General features: G+C 47.0%; 1 protein-coding gene across 10 annotated transcripts in view; it reads left to right on the forward strand.

Annotated features, from left to right (window-relative positions):
- Positions 1–19281, forward strand: part of PICALM (phosphatidylinositol binding clathrin assembly protein) — a 380825-nt gene that overhangs the window by 342921 nt on the left and 18623 nt on the right. For all 10 annotated transcript variants that reach the window (XM_083170273.1, XM_083170279.1, XM_083170283.1 and 7 more), the window contains exons 2-11: positions 5895–5972; positions 6199–6301; positions 8091–8184; positions 10604–10715; positions 12136–12242; positions 12799–12840; positions 14932–15017; positions 16413–16536; positions 16662–16798; positions 18097–18197. In XM_083170273.1, the coding sequence (XP_083026399.1) occupies positions 6207–6301; positions 8091–8184; positions 10604–10715; positions 12136–12242; positions 12799–12840; positions 14932–15017; positions 16413–16536; positions 16662–16798; positions 18097–18197 (898 nt within the window). In that variant the 5' untranslated portion in view covers positions 5895–5972; positions 6199–6206. The remainder of the gene's footprint in view (positions 1–5894; positions 5973–6198; positions 6302–8090; positions 8185–10603; positions 10716–12135; positions 12243–12798; positions 12841–14931; positions 15018–16412; positions 16537–16661; positions 16799–18096; positions 18198–19281) is intronic.

Here is a 19281-nt window from a genome sequence, read left to right on the forward strand (position 1 = left end):
TAAATCCCGCAGTTCTATATAAATGTCAGACATTAGAGTCCCCGCTACACACTGATACTCTAGTCACTGACTTGTTACAGCGTTCACCGGGTCGGTGGCTGCATAACCTGCTGTGGTAACTACAATGGGTACACCAGAGAATGTTATGTCGCGAATGCGTGCAAGCTGGGGGGGTTCTCTGCTTTAATTAATTCTCCTTCCCATATGTTTCCCAGGCAAGTCTTATTTATTGTCTCTTACTTGTTTCCTGTACGTTTGCAACCAACGGACAGAACCTAAATAAAATTATCAGGCTTCTTCCGGACAGAAGCAAATGGCAACGGAAGCGTGCAGGAGGTGGAGAGTACTTACTCCAGTTGCTGGTCCTCGGTGCAGGCCGCGGATCCACACAGGTGGCGGGTACGGATGACCGGTCAGACGGCAGGTGCAGATGACACAGCTCTCCGGCTGCAATGAGTGCACTGGAGAGCTGTGTCATCCTGTCATCTGCGCCCCGCCACCTGTGTGGATCCCCGTCTGACAGCACGCACCGAGGACCGGCAACCCGGGTAAGTACCCCTTTCACACCGGCCAGGACACCAGGTTGAACTCTGGAACAACCCTGCTCCATAGCAGGGTTGAAATCCTGGGAAATTTTCCCTGGATTTTGGCCCGGGAATCTCAGACAACAGCGCTAGTCGCGGGCCCAACCCAGGAATTTAGGCTGGTGTGAAAGGGGTATTACTGATTAAGTTATATTCTCCTACATAGGACCCTTGGGAATTCTAGCAATTTGAAGTCACTACACTACATAGCTCTAATAGTCATTTGATTGAACAATTGAACGTTGTCAGACTCTGTATATATACTGTGCAGGAGCAAATAGCTCTATCAGTGCGGTGTCTGCCTCCAGTGAGACCAGTCACAGGTTCTAATCCTTACTGTACAGGAGCAAATAGCTCTATCGGTGCGGTGTCTGCCTCCAGTGAGACAGGTCACAGGTTCTAATCCTTACTGTACAGGAGCACATAGCTCTATCAGTGCGGTGTCTGCCTCCAGTGAGACCAGTCACAGGTTCCAATCCTTACTGTACAGGAGCACATAGCTCTATCAGTGTGGTGTCTGCCTCCAGTGAGACCAGTCACAGGTTCTAATCCTTACTGTGCAGGAGCAAATAGCTCTATCGGTGCGGTGTCTGCCTCCAGTGAGACCAGTCACAGGTTCTAATCCTTACTGTACAGGAGCAAATAGCTCTATCGGTGCGGTGTCTGCCTCCAGTGAGACCAGTCACAGGTTCCAATCCTTACTGTACAGGAGCACATAGCTCTAGCAGTGTGGTGTCTGCTTCCAGTGAGACCAGTCACAGGTTCTAATCCTTACTGTGCAGGAGCAAATAGCTCTATCGGTGCGGTGTCTGCCTCCAGTGAGACCAGTCACAGGTTCTAATCCTTACTGTACAGGAGCAAATAGCTCTATCGGTGCGGTGTCTGCCTCCAGTGAGACCAGTCACAGGTTCCAATACTTCGTGTGACTAAAATGTACTTGTTTAAAAAATTGATAATGTTAATAAATGTGGTCCTATGTAACAAGATCTATAGAAATAATTTCTGGATTGTTCCTATATAAATACACGTACACCAACATATACACATACATAAATTTATATAAGGTTTGGGGGGGGGGCATCAATACTGATCTATCGGATCCCGCAGCCAATTGCTAATGTTACACTGTATGCAAGCTGCCGGTGTGTTGGCGAGGTATTGCACATTAAGGGTTAGGCAATAGCGGGTAGGGATAGAGGAGAGCAGGAGGAGGGTAAGTAATCTGATCTGACCCCTGCCGGGGATTCCCTCCATTTTTGACGCCGGCGTCTGTATTATGACCCCTGTCAATCATCCCTATGTGTCCGATGGACACATCTGTAGTAATGCTGGCGCAGTACATGGTCGTGCGGGTTTAGCTATTGTTTTCAGAGATTACACCGATGCAGACGTTCGTGCTTATGTCGCGGCCTAGTAAGGTAACTTTGCTGGTAGTTTATACTGCAATGTAGTGAAACAGCCCTGTACATAGGTACATTCCTTTGTGCCGGTTTTCTTGTGTGTGTGTGTGCGCGGAAATACTCATGGTAACCTAGTACATTATGCAGGGAGGCTTGGAGTACACGCTTCCAATGTTTTGTTAGAAGCGATGACTTGGCAAAAGTCTGATCAATGCTTTTTACCAAGAATTTTCGTAACATCCCCTCCTGGGAGCCCCGGGTGGAATGTGATTCATGAGCAGCTGCTCTGCAGGACAGGATTTCCTATATACAGTGTAATCACCTGACATTCGCACTGCGCAGGACATGGCCCTTTAACACTTCTCCTCCCTTATCAATGCTTCATACATCTGCCCCCAGTAGGTCACTTTCTGTGATGGCCTAAAGGTACACTATACTTTGATGTTGCCGGATATGTATACCTGCGCTGTCAGGGTAGTGAGCCCATTGTTTACTGATTACAATGCTGACCGTGACAGTCTGTTGCCATTGCGCGTTTGCATGTTTGTTTGCACCTGACATGAAGAAGTTACAGTGTTTTACACCAGGGTAACACAACTACACACATGCACACATACTTACCACTTCTCACAATACCTGATCTGGTTTGACCACTAACAAAGCAAGGGACAATTATCAGGTCTCAACCTGCAGAATGCTGTTTCCCTCTCCTCTCTCTGTGTTGTGGCTTAATGACCATTCTGTGGCATTCGTGCTCCCCCCACACCTATACTCTGAGCTAGGAAATGTCATGGCTGTCTCACACACGGCTATCTCCTCTCTAGTCAATGGGTAACTTCTATTATGCTGCCAGAGTCCACAGATGCTCTGTTCCTGCTGCTTTCTGCTTTGCCTTGTTCATTTGCTGTATGCTAACATGTGTAGTGTCTGAACTACACAAACCAGCATTCCGTGATGCAGTTTTAGCTTGTCTCATCAGCAAAACTAGACCAGGGCATGCTGGGAATTGTAGTTCCACAACAGCCAAAGGTCCACTTATTAAAACACCTCCCCCACCCCCTCCTCCTCCTCCTCCTCCTCCTCCTCCTCCTCCTCCTTCCTTTCTATAGTAGATTCTAAGTAGTCACATACCTTTTATTCATAGTTACCTCCCCTCCTGCATTCTGTAGGAGGCTACCTTTTACACCAACGAAAAACACAGGTTGAACCCAGGTCAGCTTTGGTGTAAAAGGGGCCAACCCAGGTCCAGTAACACTGGTCTCCTACCCAGGTCCTGACCAGGGTTGAACACTGGTTGGACCTGGGTCGTGGGCGCTGTAAATGGTCCCAACCCAGGTTGGGACATCCAGGTAGTGCTGAAGGATACCAGAAGTGCTGGACGCCTTTCCACAGTGCGCTGCAGTGGCAAATACAGCAGGAAGGATATGGGCAGCGCACACAGAAATCATAATTGGATGCAGTATCATTTGTTATTTTTTTTTGGGGGGGGGGGGGGGGGGGGCTGGGGGGAGCACATTGGAGATGTTCCACTATTATACCGCTATGTGTGCTTGAGCACTGAATGAAACTTTTTGAAAAACATTTTACAAAATAAACAAACCAACATTCTTCAATGCTAACTAGTCATGTCTTTTAATTTTTATTTTAAATCCTTGAAGGAAGGTTGGATGGCAGTCATTCCTAAAATGGACATTTTTAATGTCATCCATTGGGAAAAGCAGGGATGACCCAGGTTCAGTGCAAACGGCGCAGACCTGGGTCACAGTGCTGTGTAAATGGGGTAGGAAGCTGCGTCCAACCCTGGAAACTAGCGTGTTCAAAGACAAGGGTCTGACCAGGGATTTTGGTGTAAAAGGGGTATTACATAGCAGCAATCTCCCTCTCTTCCTCATTAGTCTAGCAATCTCCCTCATGTCACCTAGCTCACATTACACGGTTACATCATAGTTACCTCCCCTCCTGCATTCTGCAGGAGACTCCCTGACATAGCAGCTATCTCCCTCTCTCCCTCATTAGTCTAGCAATCTCCCTCATGTCACCTAGCCCACATTACACGGGGGAAAAAAGAATGAGATACAGTTACACAGAGGGCCGCATTCATCAACTAATATTTGCGGCTAAATCCCCAAAAACACCCGTTAGCCGCAAATATTAAGTAACCCCCTAAAGCATGGGTCTTCAAACTGTGGCCCTCCAGATGTTGTGAAACTACAAATCCCAGCATGCCTTGCAACAGTTTTGCTATAAGGGAGTATTAAAACTGGCAAGGCATGCTGGGATTTTTAGTTTCACAACATCTGGAGGGCCACAGTTTGAAGACCCATGCCCTAAAGCAGGCATGTCTAACGTTGGCCCTCCAGATGTTGTGAAACTACACATCCCAGCATGCTTTGCAATAGTTTTAGCATTCTCTAATAGCAAAACTGTGGCAAAGCATGCTGGGATGTGTAGTTTCACAACATCTGGCGGGCCAACGTTGGACATGCCTGCCCTAAAGTATCAAAGGGGGGATCCCTGCAGCGCCGCAGGCCGCATCCCCCATAGATTTCTATGGGGATGTGAAGCTGCCCAATCTATCAACATCGGGCAGCCCAGCTTCGCACCCTTGGGCTATCGCCATTCTGATATGGTGACAGCCCATTGTAGCCAATGGCTATACATCGCACTGCCCAAGCAGGGCAGTCCGGTCAGAGGGGTCAGCGCATAACCGCGCATGCGCTGACCCCCTGGCTTCCGGGTCAGGGCTTCGTAGGGACGGGCTCCTTTTGGAGCCCTGTCCCTGCGCACTCAAATGTCATACATTCCGCCGGTGTGATCGCATTTTACGATGCGATCCTGGGCAGTAATGGTCCGCCCAGATCGCATTGTAAATGCGATTAATGATAAATGTGCCTCTAAATCATCAGCACCATTTCCCAGCACGTTACCAAGTATAGTAGCTCTTACTAACTGCATTGGGGCTCCTCCACATTTGGATATAAGTCATTTTAAAAGATTCCTCTCAGATGTAGCAGTGCACACCCACGCTTCTAGGTGCCACGTTCACAATCTCTCCATATATGGAACTAGACACGCCCTTTGGGTGGAGCATGACACGCCCCCTCAATGGGGCGCTGTTTACTTCCACAAAAACTACCTACTATAATCTCCCTGAAACTAGTTTTCAAAAGTAGGTAAGTATGCTTTTATTTTACCAGACATCCATTCATCATCTGAAATGTCCTTTTCCTACATTCGGATGAGTGATTCTTACAGTGCACCTGTTGCTTGCACACGTGGAGCAGCATTGTGTATTATGGCTCAACTAGTGAAAGGTTTCTGCAATGAGCTGTGACAGTTTTTACTTTCACTTTGAGCTGTGACAGCCCACAAACTCTCCACTCCACCCTATCTGCTCCTACCTCCAATCTCTGTCTTCACAGCTCCCTCTCGCCACATCAAGCAAGCAAGTTTTAAACTGATCAGTGTCCCTGCGAAAATTGCTTTCACTGTCCGTTATGACCTCTTTTAGCACGCAGAGGATTTGGTCCTTCTAGTGGTCCGTGGCGGTACTTCACCTCACAGATCAAGTCAAGTGGAGTTTTGTTCCAGTTAGAACTGTGTATAGTAGTCAGTAGGCCAGTAACTGCCATATAAATAGAAGGCCTTGATCTGTATTTAAAAGCTGACAACAGTTCATATTTTTGTGTCCGTTGTAATAATGCAGTTTAGAGATAGTGGATGTTCTGTTCCTGGTCTGAATTGGTAACGGACGATGCTGAGTTTTTAACTGTGACAATACGTACTGATTGCCGTCTTTGTAATCGCTTTTAATAAATTATAAAAATCCATAGAAAGTAGGAATACCTGTTGTGATAGATACAATAAAATTTTTGTACATTCTGGTAATTTTTTGCTTTTTATTTCCTACAGCGCTTTATCCAGTATCTGGCCTCGCGGAATACATTGTTCAATTTGAGCAATTTCTTGGACAAAAGTGGACTACAAGGTAAATCCCCGGCGTCGTGCCTCCGCTCTGTTCAGGACTACAATTACACTGCATGGCCAAGGCTGCCGTTCTCCAGCAGTTACATTCAAGTTGTTAGAAACGGTTTCAGAAGTTCCTGAGATCTGAAATTCGTAGAGATGTGAAATATTTGATTTGTCTATAACTTACATAGGGGAGCGATGCACTCGTGTGTTTTGAGACTGATTTTTGTTGATCTCTCTCTTAGGTTATGACATGTCCACGTTTATTAGACGCTATAGCCGGTACCTGAACGAGAAGGCCGTGTCGTACAGACAAGTTGCTTTTGACTTCACCAAAGTAAAAAGAGGGTAAGCCTGGGCTATGAACAGATATGCTGGCTGCAATGCTAGCTAACACTAATGTAAAATATGTACCACCCCCCCCCCCCCCCCCCCCCTATGACCACTATTGGTAAACACATGAAAAAAGGTGGACAGGCTTGAGGTCGACATGATTTCTTAACTTTTTTTTATGGACCCCACATAAGTGTACCGGGCTCCCCATGCTTCCTGCACGATGCCTCTCTGCACTGGGCACACTAGTTTAATCTGACTCTATGCCCACTTGGATCGGGAAGTAAGAAAAAGTCGGTTGTAAAAAAAACCTCATGTCAACCGTTTCTATGTTGACCTTTTGATCTTGACCTCAGTGTCAGCCTAAAGCTTGTCTACCTTTTTCATGTGTTAACCAATAGTGGTCGACTTATTGGCTGTCAACCAATTGTCCGGATCCAAGGTTCAGGCAGTGGGGTACGGGAATTAGCCATTAGAGGGGGTGGGAGGGTAAGAGTCAGGCTGCAGGGGGAGATTAGAGTGGAGGGAGGGGGGAGCAGAGACGGTTAGATCCCTTTATGGAGGCTCTGTCCGGATTCTCCGTATCAGGATGCCAGGGTCGGTCTTTTGACCGCCGCCATCACGTTTAAAGAAATAGTAATTGACTCATCTGTCGACCCTTGTTCCAATCTATAGGTAAATAAGACTTTGATACCTTAGGCGGAGTCCCACAGACCGCAGCAGGGTGAGCCAGTCACAGAGCGATGTTGGGTTCAAGGGTCAGTGGGCTGTTTGACTATGGAATGTGGATGTATGTACAATTCGAGTGAACCATTTGGGAATGGGGCACAATAGCATTGGGAGGACAAGTAATATACGGCTCTTGTGTAATAAGTGAGTAGTCAGCAGTGTTACGTGTCGCAGAGAAGGCCACGTTAGTGGTCAGAACTTTGGCCACTTTATTTATTAAACAGTTTCTTATATAGCGCACACATATTCCGCATCATTGTACAGAGTATATATGAACAGTCACATCAGTCCCTGCCCCAGTGGAGCTTACAATCTATATTCCCTACCACATGTACACGCACACAGACATTCTAGGGTTAATTTGTTGGGAGACAATTAGCCTACCAGTATATTTTTAGGATTGTGGGAGGAAACCGGAGTACCCGGAGGAAACCCACGCAAGCACGGGGAGAATATACAAACTCTGCACCGTTAGGGCCATGGTGGGAATTGAACCCATGACCTCAGCACTGTGAGGAACAGCTGAGGGGTGATAGGGCTTAGTGGCAGGAGAAGGTGGTCATGAAGAGAGGATCCTGGGAAGAGAACGGAGTAGGGTGTTGGCCAGGGAAGAATTGGATCAAGCATAAAATATCCAATGGTATTGGTAGCCAGGGCAGTTGAGGAGAGATTCAAACATTTGATTTGTGGTCGGGGATTGGCCGTAGACTAGTTCGGCCATGTCTGGTGATTTGGGTACAGGCGATAGGTAGCACTTGATTTACAGAAGTGACAGCAGAATGAGATTTTCACCAACGCTGTTTATATTTGCTGGAGAAGTGTTAATAATGTAATGGTGCTTTATATTTAGAACGAACGGGATGTGTATATACCGACGCCTTAACGTATCCCGTATCTCTTGCCAAAGCCATCAGATACATTTCTGTGTTGGCTGCACTGTACTTGTACTGCTTGTAATATTGGCAGTTTAATAAGAGAGTCGTATACCCTGGCAGGAAGACCTTTCCTTCTGTTTCCCTTATTGTGCAATGTGTTGTACGGTGACTTAACGAATTATCTTAATGTTTGTTTTTAGGGCTGACGGGGTGATGAGAACAATGAACACGGAGAAATTACTAAAAACCATGCCCATCATACAGAACCAAATGGACGCCTTGCTCGATTTCAATGTGAGTTTGCTGGCCCCATGCCCAGGTCTGCCCCATGTACCACAGTGTCCGTAGCATGAGGATCTTGCTGTAGACATGAACCGGTTCCCCTTGATCTATAAAGTCCCCTCTATAGTCTCACAACCATACATAAGAGAGATGGTCGCTGATCCCTATGTTATGGCGGACTGGATTTTCTTCCTGCAGTCTTCCTGGTGGCCAGTGGTATCTGTTACAGGTTGCGGTCCCATATTGTGCTACGTTACAGAGTTAAGGTTATCACTCATTCTCTTGCGACATATGGTGTATGAACGGAAACGTGGTAATGATCTTTGATCAGTATGACATTACTCAGAATTCCGGGTTATGCAATGTTCGAACCGATGAATCAGTAACTTCTATTCCATTGAAGAGTTCTGAGAAAGTAAACCTAATTCTATATCTAGGGGTGTACCTGCGCACTGAGTGATTGTGGTCGGGCTAGCTGCAAAGCACTTAGTGTAGTCTGACTAAACTATACTGGTATTGATAGTCCTAGAGAAAAGGAAGGTTTGTGCTGAGCTCAGTCCTAGTATATAGTTAGTAGTTACGACATAAAATATGTGTGACACGGTTTTGTAGTGTACCAAAAATGCTTTACTGAGGAAACAATAGTGAATATAAAACTGCAGGTGGTTGGTACAACGGTTCAAGTCTACCATAGTAGTCTGTCTAATTGGTAGGTTGAAATGGTGAATCCCCAGAAAACTTGCGCACCAGGTTCTCAGCCCGTCTTGCCAAGGTGAATGGGGGTGCACGGGGTAAACCCCTTGCTCAAACTCAAATGTCCAAAAGTTCAAATGTCCAAAACTTGGTATATGAAAAACAAATGCAGGCAGTCTCTATCTGAGTGCAGCGTCCCGCTGCTCAGATCAATAAGTGGAATTCGGGTACCCCTTTAAGTTGCCGCGGTGTGGGTGCGGGTTTTCGGGAGAGTGACTGAGGGTGCAGATTATGTGGTGTCCACAGTGTGTAGCGGTCCCGGTGTGGAGAGGCGTCTGCACTGGAGCAGGGGACGGAGGCACTTCACCCTGACCGATGGTGTCCCGTCGCCTGACTGGGAGCCCTCCTGCCTCGTGTACAGTCCCTACTTCCTACTTACCCTTCTTCTCACAGCCGGTGTACTGCGTCCTCCGATTGGCGCCTGCAGCACGATCTTCCTGGATTACACAGCGGTGTAGCCAGGCGTGTCCGTGGGGGGTCTTGAATAAGGATAGTGTCAGTGATTTCCTCAACGCGTTTCAGCTTCTGTGAGCCTTCTTCATGGAGGTTTACCCCGTGCACCCCCATTCGCCTTGGCAAGACAGGCTGCGAACCCGGTGCGCACGTTTTCTGGTAATTCACCATTTCAACCTACCAATTAGACAGACTACTATGGTAGACTTGAACCGTTGTACCAACCACCTGCAGTTTTATATTCACTATTGTTTCTTCAGTAAAGCATCTTTGGTACACTACAAAACCGTGTCACACGTATTTTATGTCACATTAACTACTAACTATATACTAGGACTGAGCTCAGCACAAACCTTCCTTTTCTTTATAATTCTATATCTGACTAGTGATATGCCATGATGCCACAGCATTATTCTGCTATAAAGGTACCTGTGCCGTCAGAGGAGACATGACACCCCCCCCCCCCCCCCCCCCCCCTGCACATGTCCTTTCTGGGAAATGCCATAGGCAATTGTAACCATCTATAGGTATATAGCAGGGGTGGCCAAGCTGGTCCTTGAGATCTACCAATGGTCCATGTTTTCCAGATCCCCTAGCTGGTGCACAGCTGCAGTCATTACTAACTGTCACATTTTCAAACCTGCTGCATTCATTCCTACTATAGATCCACAGGTGGCCTGAAAAATCATGAACTGTTGGTAGATCTTGAGGACAGATTTGGCCACCCCTGGTATATAGGATATGGACGCAAAAAGAAGACTTGTGATTTTTACAAACCCCTCTTCTCGGCAGAGATTGGTGCTTTCTTGGAGGGGGTACAGCCTCAGGCACTAAGGTTACTAGTATATGAGAAAAGAATGTCTGTATTTGGCGCGCTATATAGGATATATAATACAATTTAACTTTTAATAAATTCTAATAAAATATGTTAGACTTCAGTGAAATAATATATAGAATTGAGCAAGAAGAATAGTTTGATTTAGTATATAGGGTTCAACCTAGTCGCCTGCATCTCCCAGTTCCTTTTCCCTGCCTGTTTTGCTTCTCGCACAGTGTGCTCTGTACTTCAGTTCATGCTAGAACTACCACAGGGCAGGGTACAGGAACCGCGTGGATTGCTGTTCCCTACTTTTATTTTATATGTGCTATTCTCTGTAATCCCGCAGGATAGCAACCTCTTATTGCCGTTCTTTTTTTCCATAAATCTTTTCCGCTCCAACACCAGGTAAATGCCAACGAGCTGACAAACGGCGTCATTAATGCTGCTTTCATGCTGCTCTTCAAAGATGCCATCAGACTGTTTGCGGCCTACAACGAAGGGATAATAAATCTTCTAGGTAAATATGCTGACTTGTTAAACGCGACAAGTTGCATCTCTGGTATTTAATCAGCTGAATCCCGCTCCTGGTAAATAAGTGATATTGGCATAACCAAATGACATCTTTCAAAGCAAGTGGCTGCTGCCATGTTGGGTTGTGAGGAATGATCCTGCCGGAATCGGCTTCCCCGTTATACGTAGCAATGATGTCGTTTTGACAGTTTGAGCTTATTTCGTATTCTCGCTGTGAGCGTTTTAATTACCCATTTAAATGTAAAACGAAATAAACTGTAGTACTAATAGCACGGAGTGCACTACAGTTGACTGTTTCGCAACCACGTGTACAGATCGGGAAGTTACGGTAGTGCCTTTTCATGGAAGCTTTTTTATGTATCGCCTGACTGGCCCGGCGCTGATGTATGTGTGCCTGATGGCAGGTGTGTGTGTGTGTGTGCGCGCTGCGTAGTCCTGTGTAGCTGACCCTCAGCCTGTGCGTACAAGGCCCGGCGCATGCGCGAAAGGCCGCAGGACTGCGCACACACAGATGCCATCGGACACACATACGGCGGTGCCGAGCTGCCCGTCCCCCGCATGTCACTACAGCAGCAGCGCCGCCACCAAGGATGGGTGTCGCCGTGACTGCATGGGGCTGCAATCGGCACCATTTTTTCACGCCTGGCGAGCATGTGTGTGGAATATCTAAAGAGGGGCAGGTTTGTGGAATCACTAATGGGGCAGGTGTGTGGAAGTGTGAGGGGCATGTGTGGCATTACTAATGGGGCATTTGTGTGGCATTACTAATGGGGGCAGGTGTGGAATAAGGGGGAGCTGGTGTGTGGAATTAATAATGTAAGGGGCCTACTTTTGTGTTGCATGATGTGTAAAAGGGCTGAATTTTATACATTCAGACACACCCCCTTTTAAATGCCTACACCCCCTATTTCTGAAGTGCCGCCCTCAAATATCTGCTGTATTTGAGGGGCCCCCCAGCTGAAATCATTGCCCACCCTGCTGATGCTGACACCATGCTGGGTCCCCGTCATGATAGACATCGCCGGGTACACACACCGATTAGTGTGTGCTAAGCTTTAGAATAAGCCGGTGTAATGGACCGTTACGGGACCGCGTACAGCGTGGCATTTTGAAATAATATCCCCCCCCCCCAATGTTGATCTTCCAGAAAATGTAATGCCTGTATGTAATGTAAGAATCCATTAGCGGCCTGTCTGATGCTGTAACTGAAACACCACCCTGTGACCAGCTGATACTTGGTCAGGACACGCTGCATGAGAGTTCTGCACCCTGCCTTAATCATGCTGCTTGTTGATCTCAGCTGAACGCGGCAGGGTTTGCATGGTGCCAGGCTGAGGAGACCTTCCATCATGTCTGCTTGTTTGAGTCTGTCCCACACATGGTGATTTACCAACTCCTTTCCCTAGAAAAATATTTTGACATGAAGAAGAATCAGTGTAAAGATGGGCTGGATATTTACAAGAAGTTCCTGACCAGAATGACCCGAATCTCTGAGTTTCTGAAAGTAGCGGAGGTGAGTGGGCGCATGCTGACACTTCTCAGACCCCCAGAAGTTCTGTCTTTCCTCAGTAGATATACAGCATATACTTCCACAGTACTCTCGCTCCACTACCACCTCATAGTACAGGACTATTTGAATAGAATTATGGGGTCAGTTTGCTGTCGCTTTTAAAAATGAAAATTTGTGGTTTAAAATTGAGCAGAAGCTAGTCGAATGGGGGTGTGTGGTAGTGGGGGGCTACTGATCTTGCTCTCACCCTCTCTGTGAGAGCAAGAAGACATAGACCAGGCATGTCCAAACGGCGGCCCTCCAGCTGTTGTAAAACTACACATCCCAGCATGCCTTGCCACCGTTTTAGTTTTTCCTAATAGCAAAATGGTGGCAAGGCATGCTGGGACTTGTAGTTTCACAACAGCTGCAGGGCCACAGTTTGGACATGCCTGATATGGACCCTAGTGAATTGCGTAGGACAGAGAGTGAATGGCTGAAGTGTAGGTGGCAGGGAGACGGGGATTTCCACCATCGTAAATGCTGAGTGATGTTTGCTTTTCTCCTCCCCTCTCTGCAGCAAGTCGGCATTGACAGGGGCGACATACCCGACCTTTCCCAGGTAAGGAACATTTCGCGTTTTTGTTAAAGGTATTAAAAGGTCAAATTGCTGTATTGTAGTTTGCTGTACTGGACGCAGCGGCTGCCTCTGACATTACATTGCTGTATTGTACTAAAGTAGGTCGGCATGACTGTGATAGACGGGGTGGAAGGTCGACACAAGCATTAAGTCGACGGCCAAAAGGTCGACAAAATCTTTTCAAGTTTTCTTTTTTTCGAGTCGACATGCTGACAGGCGGTATTTAATACCTTACTATCCACTACGGCTTGGCAGGTGGATAAAATAGTGTGCCCAGCACATCGAGGCACCGCGGGCACAGCTGTACAATGATACAGTGTCCATTGTTGACCACCTGACCCTGTCAACCTTTCAGGTGTAGACCTTAGCTCTGTCAACCTGACGCAGTTGACCCTGTGACTCATACCCCTAAAATGCACCCTGCCATTACGGAGGTATCCTGGCACCCCACTAATCACACGGGGACCCATTTGGATCCTGCTTCCGACTGAGTCTATGCTATATGCAGTTGAATGCCGGGGCTGGTGTGCCGCTTCCGGTCTTTGATGTTCTAACATGTGGGCTGCAGTGTGTGTGTGTGTACACACGCGCGCACGGGAGGTGGGGTGGGTGTTGTGGATGAACTCTCACAGCTGGGGGGGTTGTGGATAAACTCACAGCTGGGGGATAGATGCTCTATCCTATTATCTTTATTTAAATTGAAGCTGACCATACACTTGTACGATTTGGGCCCTTTTCAGGCGTAAAGTGGAATATGGTATGTGTTTTTTATCTCCAATTCCGATTGTATGCGCGGTCCTGTGCTTGAGATTACAAGTGCTCCACTAATGCTTTGTCAGATGTTGCACCACTTGCTAGTATCGTATACCATACATCGTATGCAAAGGACCACATATGATGTATCGCCTGTGATCCTGCTTCTTGGGAAGCTGCACAGAGCTTCAAGGGGGATCGCTCGTGACTCCTCCCCCTCGGAGAAGTCGCACAAGTGTATGGAGGCCTTTAAGTATTTTTATTTAGCCTCTGCCAAAGCTTTAATCGAAGAACAAATCACTGAGCCTTGGGATGATTTTGGGGAAATCCACATGGGTGATGCAACTGGGAATGTTCAGTCCACATCACCACTACGGCGAGACCTGGACAGCAGAGCTGGGACACGTCACCGCATAACCATGTCCTCGCCAGTGTTTCCTTGTGATCATCATGAGTGTTACAGCCACATTCATGGGAAGAGGCATGTGTCCATGATTCCAGGCTGTAGACTACAGTTGGGGATGATATATATAAGCAGCGTATCGTTGCTGTAATCTCGTAGATCGGTGCCAGAGGAATGTAAAAGGAGAAAGAAGGGGGGGGGGTTTACTTGACGTTTGGTGCATTCTCTCTGAGCAATCTGCCAGCTCACCACTGTCCAGATGTCTGGCTTCCAGCTGCGAGTGCAGGCTGCAGAGATTTCCCTGATAACAGGGCTCCATTATATGCAGACAGCCACACAGTGGATGTATTTCTATCTGGTGCAGTTACAGGCCGGTGTATTGATCTCAGGCTGACAATTAATGAGTGCCACAGGCAACTGCTACGTACTCTAAGCTGCAGTATCTAGGGTTCGCTGGGACCCAAGTGCGGTTATTGTGAAATAAGGGTACTTGTTTCCTGGCACGGCGCCACCGATTTATATTGTATGACATCGGGTTAGAAAAATCGGTTGCATCGCATGCGACCTATTCGACCCGATTTTTAATTGTACAGCCACCCTGATGGTAATTGTAATGGCATGCGATGCAACCGATTTTTTTAATTGTACAGGAACGTCTTTAAAGACCAAAAATCGGGTCGGTCTGATCTGGTTCCTATCGCATACCTTAAGTTATGGTATGCGGTGGGACCCGACGGGCGCCGTGCTAGGAAACAAGTACCAAAAAAAGGTCCCAACAGAATGTAATTGTATATGACAAACTCTGCGCAGTTGGTAACGTTTATCGGGAATGACACTAATGAGCTTGGGGCCGTAAGTAGTAATGCTAACCACTGCACCAACTATGCCGCCAACACTTGGATGCTTTCATTTCCCAGGCTCCCAGCAGTCTACTCGATGCTTTGGAACAGCACTTAGCCTCCCTGGACGGGAAGAAAATCAAAGACTCCACAGCGGCAAGCAGGTAACCTCGTAATGCAACGGTCACTGGTCATGGGGAACATACACATCGCGTCGGGTTCCGTTGTGGCATTAGTGTTTGGAATATGCGTTATGTATAAACTGTGTGTATTACTAGAGACTTAGGCCCTCATTTTCATTGCCTTGGAACAGGGTGAATTCGGCCCCATTCCGATGTTTGTGGCTCTGCACATGGTATATTTTGGGCATGTACAGGCCTCCTTTGCGAGTGGCTTGGATAGTCACTGAGCCATTCGCATATGTTGAGGCAGAGTGGGCGGGGGGTTGCCCTTGAGAATGGCCAGCGTTTTCATGGATCATAAATCGTGGCGAAGCTGGCGAGCCGATGCTTGGCGGGCGCTGGTGGCTGATGTCACAGAATGTTACGTCACACACAAATAAAAGCCTGGCTTTTATTCACAAAGCCAGAAGAAAACATTGGATGGTCGGCGGTAAGGTTTAGATAGCCTGGGTTAGGCACTAGCGGGGAGTGTAAGAGTCAGGTTATGAAAGCAGGCGTGCCCTTAAGCGGTTGCTTGATTAAAGAACTACGCTCATTATCTTCATCGTGTCCAAGACCCTTCCAGACTCTCCTAAGAGATTACTCTGCAGAACAGTTTCACAGAAGCCCTGTAGACGTCAGATCGTTCTTTATCTGAAGCGTCCCGGCGAGGCAGCCAGGCGTAGCGCAGTATATTCACTCTCTCATTCTGCCTACAAAACACTATTCACTATTAATGTATTCCAATTGATTTTTCTTTTATTGTTGGTGAATGACTGGTTATTTGTAAGCTATAAAACAAATGTTCCGCTGCACAGTGCGCTCCCGTGGATGTCAGCCTGGTGGTTGTCGCGGGCTCTCCACTGGATCTGTAGTCGGTACTGCATTATTAATGTGCTCTGGCTTCGGCCTGTATGAATTATCAACTATATAAGTGGTTCATAAGCATTTTATTAGACGCTATCATTTCACTTGTTATAATTGTCGTTGGGCTTTACTGAACCCTAAGGCTGACTCACTATGCGCACTGGTGCTTGCTGTGGGTGTGGCCCCTATCCGGGTACCTTATGGTGACTGATCCTTCAGATATCTTAAAGGTGCAGTGCTACCGAATAGGGCTCATGTCTGTTATTTCAGCCGGACCTTGGTAGGCATGGGCGGCCTCCAGTCCACAGGGGAAAATGCTATCACTTGTTACGCTTCAGCCAATCAGCTCCTACCTGTCATGTGTTTGAAAAATGACAGCTTCTGATTGGATGCGGCACCATTTAAATGTAACGAGTGCTCACTACAACATCACTGGTGGTTAAGTCTTTCCCATAGTCTGCCCAGGACAGTGTTGTACAGTGTACCCAGACTCTGCCAGTGAATGCTAACCAGTCTTTTTTCGTCATTCAGGGCGACCACCCTTTCCAATGCAGTCTCATCCCTCGCAAGCACGGGTCTCTCTCTCACCAGAGTGGACGAAAGAGAAAAGCAGGCGGCGCTGGAGGAGGAGCAGGCGCGGCTAAAAGCTTTAAAGGTAATGTGTGCGTGTCACGTGCCGGAGGCCTTGGCTCTGCAGCGCGCGTCCTTTTAGGATACTTCCGGTTTCGCCGTTATCCTTGGACAGATACGGGGTTGGCTTCATTTGTTTATTTTATTCAGGAACAGCGTCTAAAGGATCTCGCCAAGAAGCCTCACAACGCCTCCACCACCGCCTCCTCCCCCGTGTCTTCGTCAGCAGGCAGCATCAACACCACAGCTGCTATTGACCTTTTTTCAACGCCTGGTTCATTAAACAGGTAAAATGCTGAACACGGCGTTCCTTCTACAGTGGGCGCAGACATATTGGTCTCCAAGTTGTGATTTACTAGCGGATAGTATTGACCTCTCCTTCGTGGTGATAAAACCTTTTTATATATATTATGTTTTATTTCCTTTTTACACAGCGGCCAATTACATCTCGTCCCCCCTGGGTGGTTAACAGCCCTTTTCGTCATGACTCTGTAGACCCGAGCGTCTTGTTACTCTAGAGTCTTATTGGCCTATTGCTGTGAATATGGCTCAGATTGTTTTGCGCCAGGCATCTCCCGCTGTGTGGCATATTGACGTTATATGCTTGAGGACACATCCGTAGGTTTTAGAATAGCAATACATATGCTGCCTGAATTGCTGCCGCTCTGTCGAGGTCTATGGATCCTCCTGTACTTTACTCTGATTGGCTCTTACCTCCCTGCTGCTTCCTAGTATGTTTGACCTCCTTACTCAGTTCTCTTGTTAAAGGTCAATGCTGGAAGTAAAGGACTATAGCGTAACGCTGCATTGTGGCTGTGTATAACTAGATGCTCCCATGCATTGATTGCTACTGCTGGCACACAAGAACATGGTTTTGGCTTTCCATTAACAGCTGCAACACACTATTCCCATATTGCCCAGCGCTTAGATGTATGTACTGATCTGTTATATAGAGCGGCCATTATACCAGTGTTTCAGCATTGTGCTGTTGCATCCACACTGCGTAATGACTGGAGGACTGCTTGTTGTCCTCTAATGATAATGCGTGGGAACTGGGGTGTAACACGGGCAGTGTCAGATTGTGATAAAAGGAGAAAGGCACAGACTGAGTTATATAGTGGGAGTAGCAGGGTCCCCAGCAGCACAGAGTATATCAGGAGATGAGTGATGTGTCAGTGAGGACAGGGCTGCATGTGACAGGGGCAGTGACATGATGTGAGGAGGGGAATGGAGGCAGCAGGAAGCCACAGACTGAGCGTTATATAGTGGGAGGAGCAGGTTCACCCAGCAGCACAGCATAATGAAATGTGGCTTCTGTGCAGTGCGATACTTGTGGGACCAAGTAAATCTCCTATATGAGATAATCTTATACCTCCTGCTTGTTAAATATTAAAGTAGCATATAGGTGAAGCCTTCATTTGTATTTGTGTGGGTATAGATTTACAACCACTGCATAGAATTCCTATTGCATCCAGTCACCTGTGTGAAGCCTATAGGAGCAGCAGTGTCTGCTGTGGGGGGAGGTATTTGTGTGGGCTGTGTGTAATTGCTCAGACATAACAGTGCCTGTGTTTTCTCTCCTCAGCAGTTCCAAGCTGCCAAATGACTTGCTTGACATGAAGCCAAGTTTCCAGCCAGCTGTTCATCCGCTGAACACTGTACCACAAGTAGCAAATACATGGGGAGGTAAGGAGCGTGCCTGCAGAATTTCCCCTAAGCCTGGAACGTGCTGTATTATTCAGTAAAGGATTGCGGAGGCTCCTGGGACTGTAAATCTTGTTTAGTTTTCCTAGTTTGGATTTAAAGGGAAACTTCCAGCGCAAGACCAGATAAATCAATAGCTGAATGTGGAAGCGACGATTGGGCATAGTTGGGGAAACAAGAGCACTGACCACATATGTAAACAGGATATTGCAGTTACTTCCAGCAAACATACTTGGGTGGGATAATAGAACACATGGAGAATAGATGCTGAGTGATAGGGTGAAGGATGCAGATCCTGCCCAGATATTGCCAGGTCTCTTATTTAAACCAACCGTCTTTTTTGCGTTCCGAAATGTTACTGCTTTAAGTTTCGCTGCCAACTTTCTGGTATCTCCGCAGTTTCAAACCCTCCCCCCTCCCCATTACATTCAGCCCTGTGTCAGAAAGAAAAGCTTAATGATATCCAGCTACGATAATACTTATTGATAATAGCTCTGTGCAATCAAACGTTAGTAACAAGTGGCGGAACGGCACTTTAGGGCACTACCCCATTACCAAAAAATGTTTAAATATTTAAATGGATTTGTTATTCCTTCTTTTGTTTTTTAATTAAGTGCTTTCATACAGTAGACATCCAAATGCAAAGATTCTCAGGCACATCCCTGCCTTGTAGGGGTGACAAACCGATTTTTCCATTTGTGACCCACTTAAAACTCTTAGGGCCAGAAACAACCAGTCAATCGGCCCCTAACTGCCATGTTACAGGCTGGGTTTGAGAAATGACAGGTAGGAGCGGATTGGCTGGCTGTCACTTTTTATTTTATCACTTTTTGACGCTTGATACATCTGGACCTTAATGTGTCCATACACGGTACAATTACTGTATGCAATTTGGACTAGATCGCATTGCACACGTTTTGCAATGCAATGAGATGCAATCTAGTACAAAAAGTATGTGCAGCACTTACTTTTTGAGCTCTGCGAGGGGTTGTTTGTGGGAGCGCGCATCTCATCGCACCCTGCAATTGTACTGTGTATGGGGGGGTACCTTTAGGGTGGCTGATCC

Source organism: Crinia signifera, chromosome 2, assembly GCF_055691185.1.
Source record: "Crinia signifera chromosome 2, ASM5569118v1, whole genome shotgun sequence".
Taxonomy (NCBI): Eukaryota; Metazoa; Chordata; class Amphibia; order Anura; family Myobatrachidae; genus Crinia; species Crinia signifera.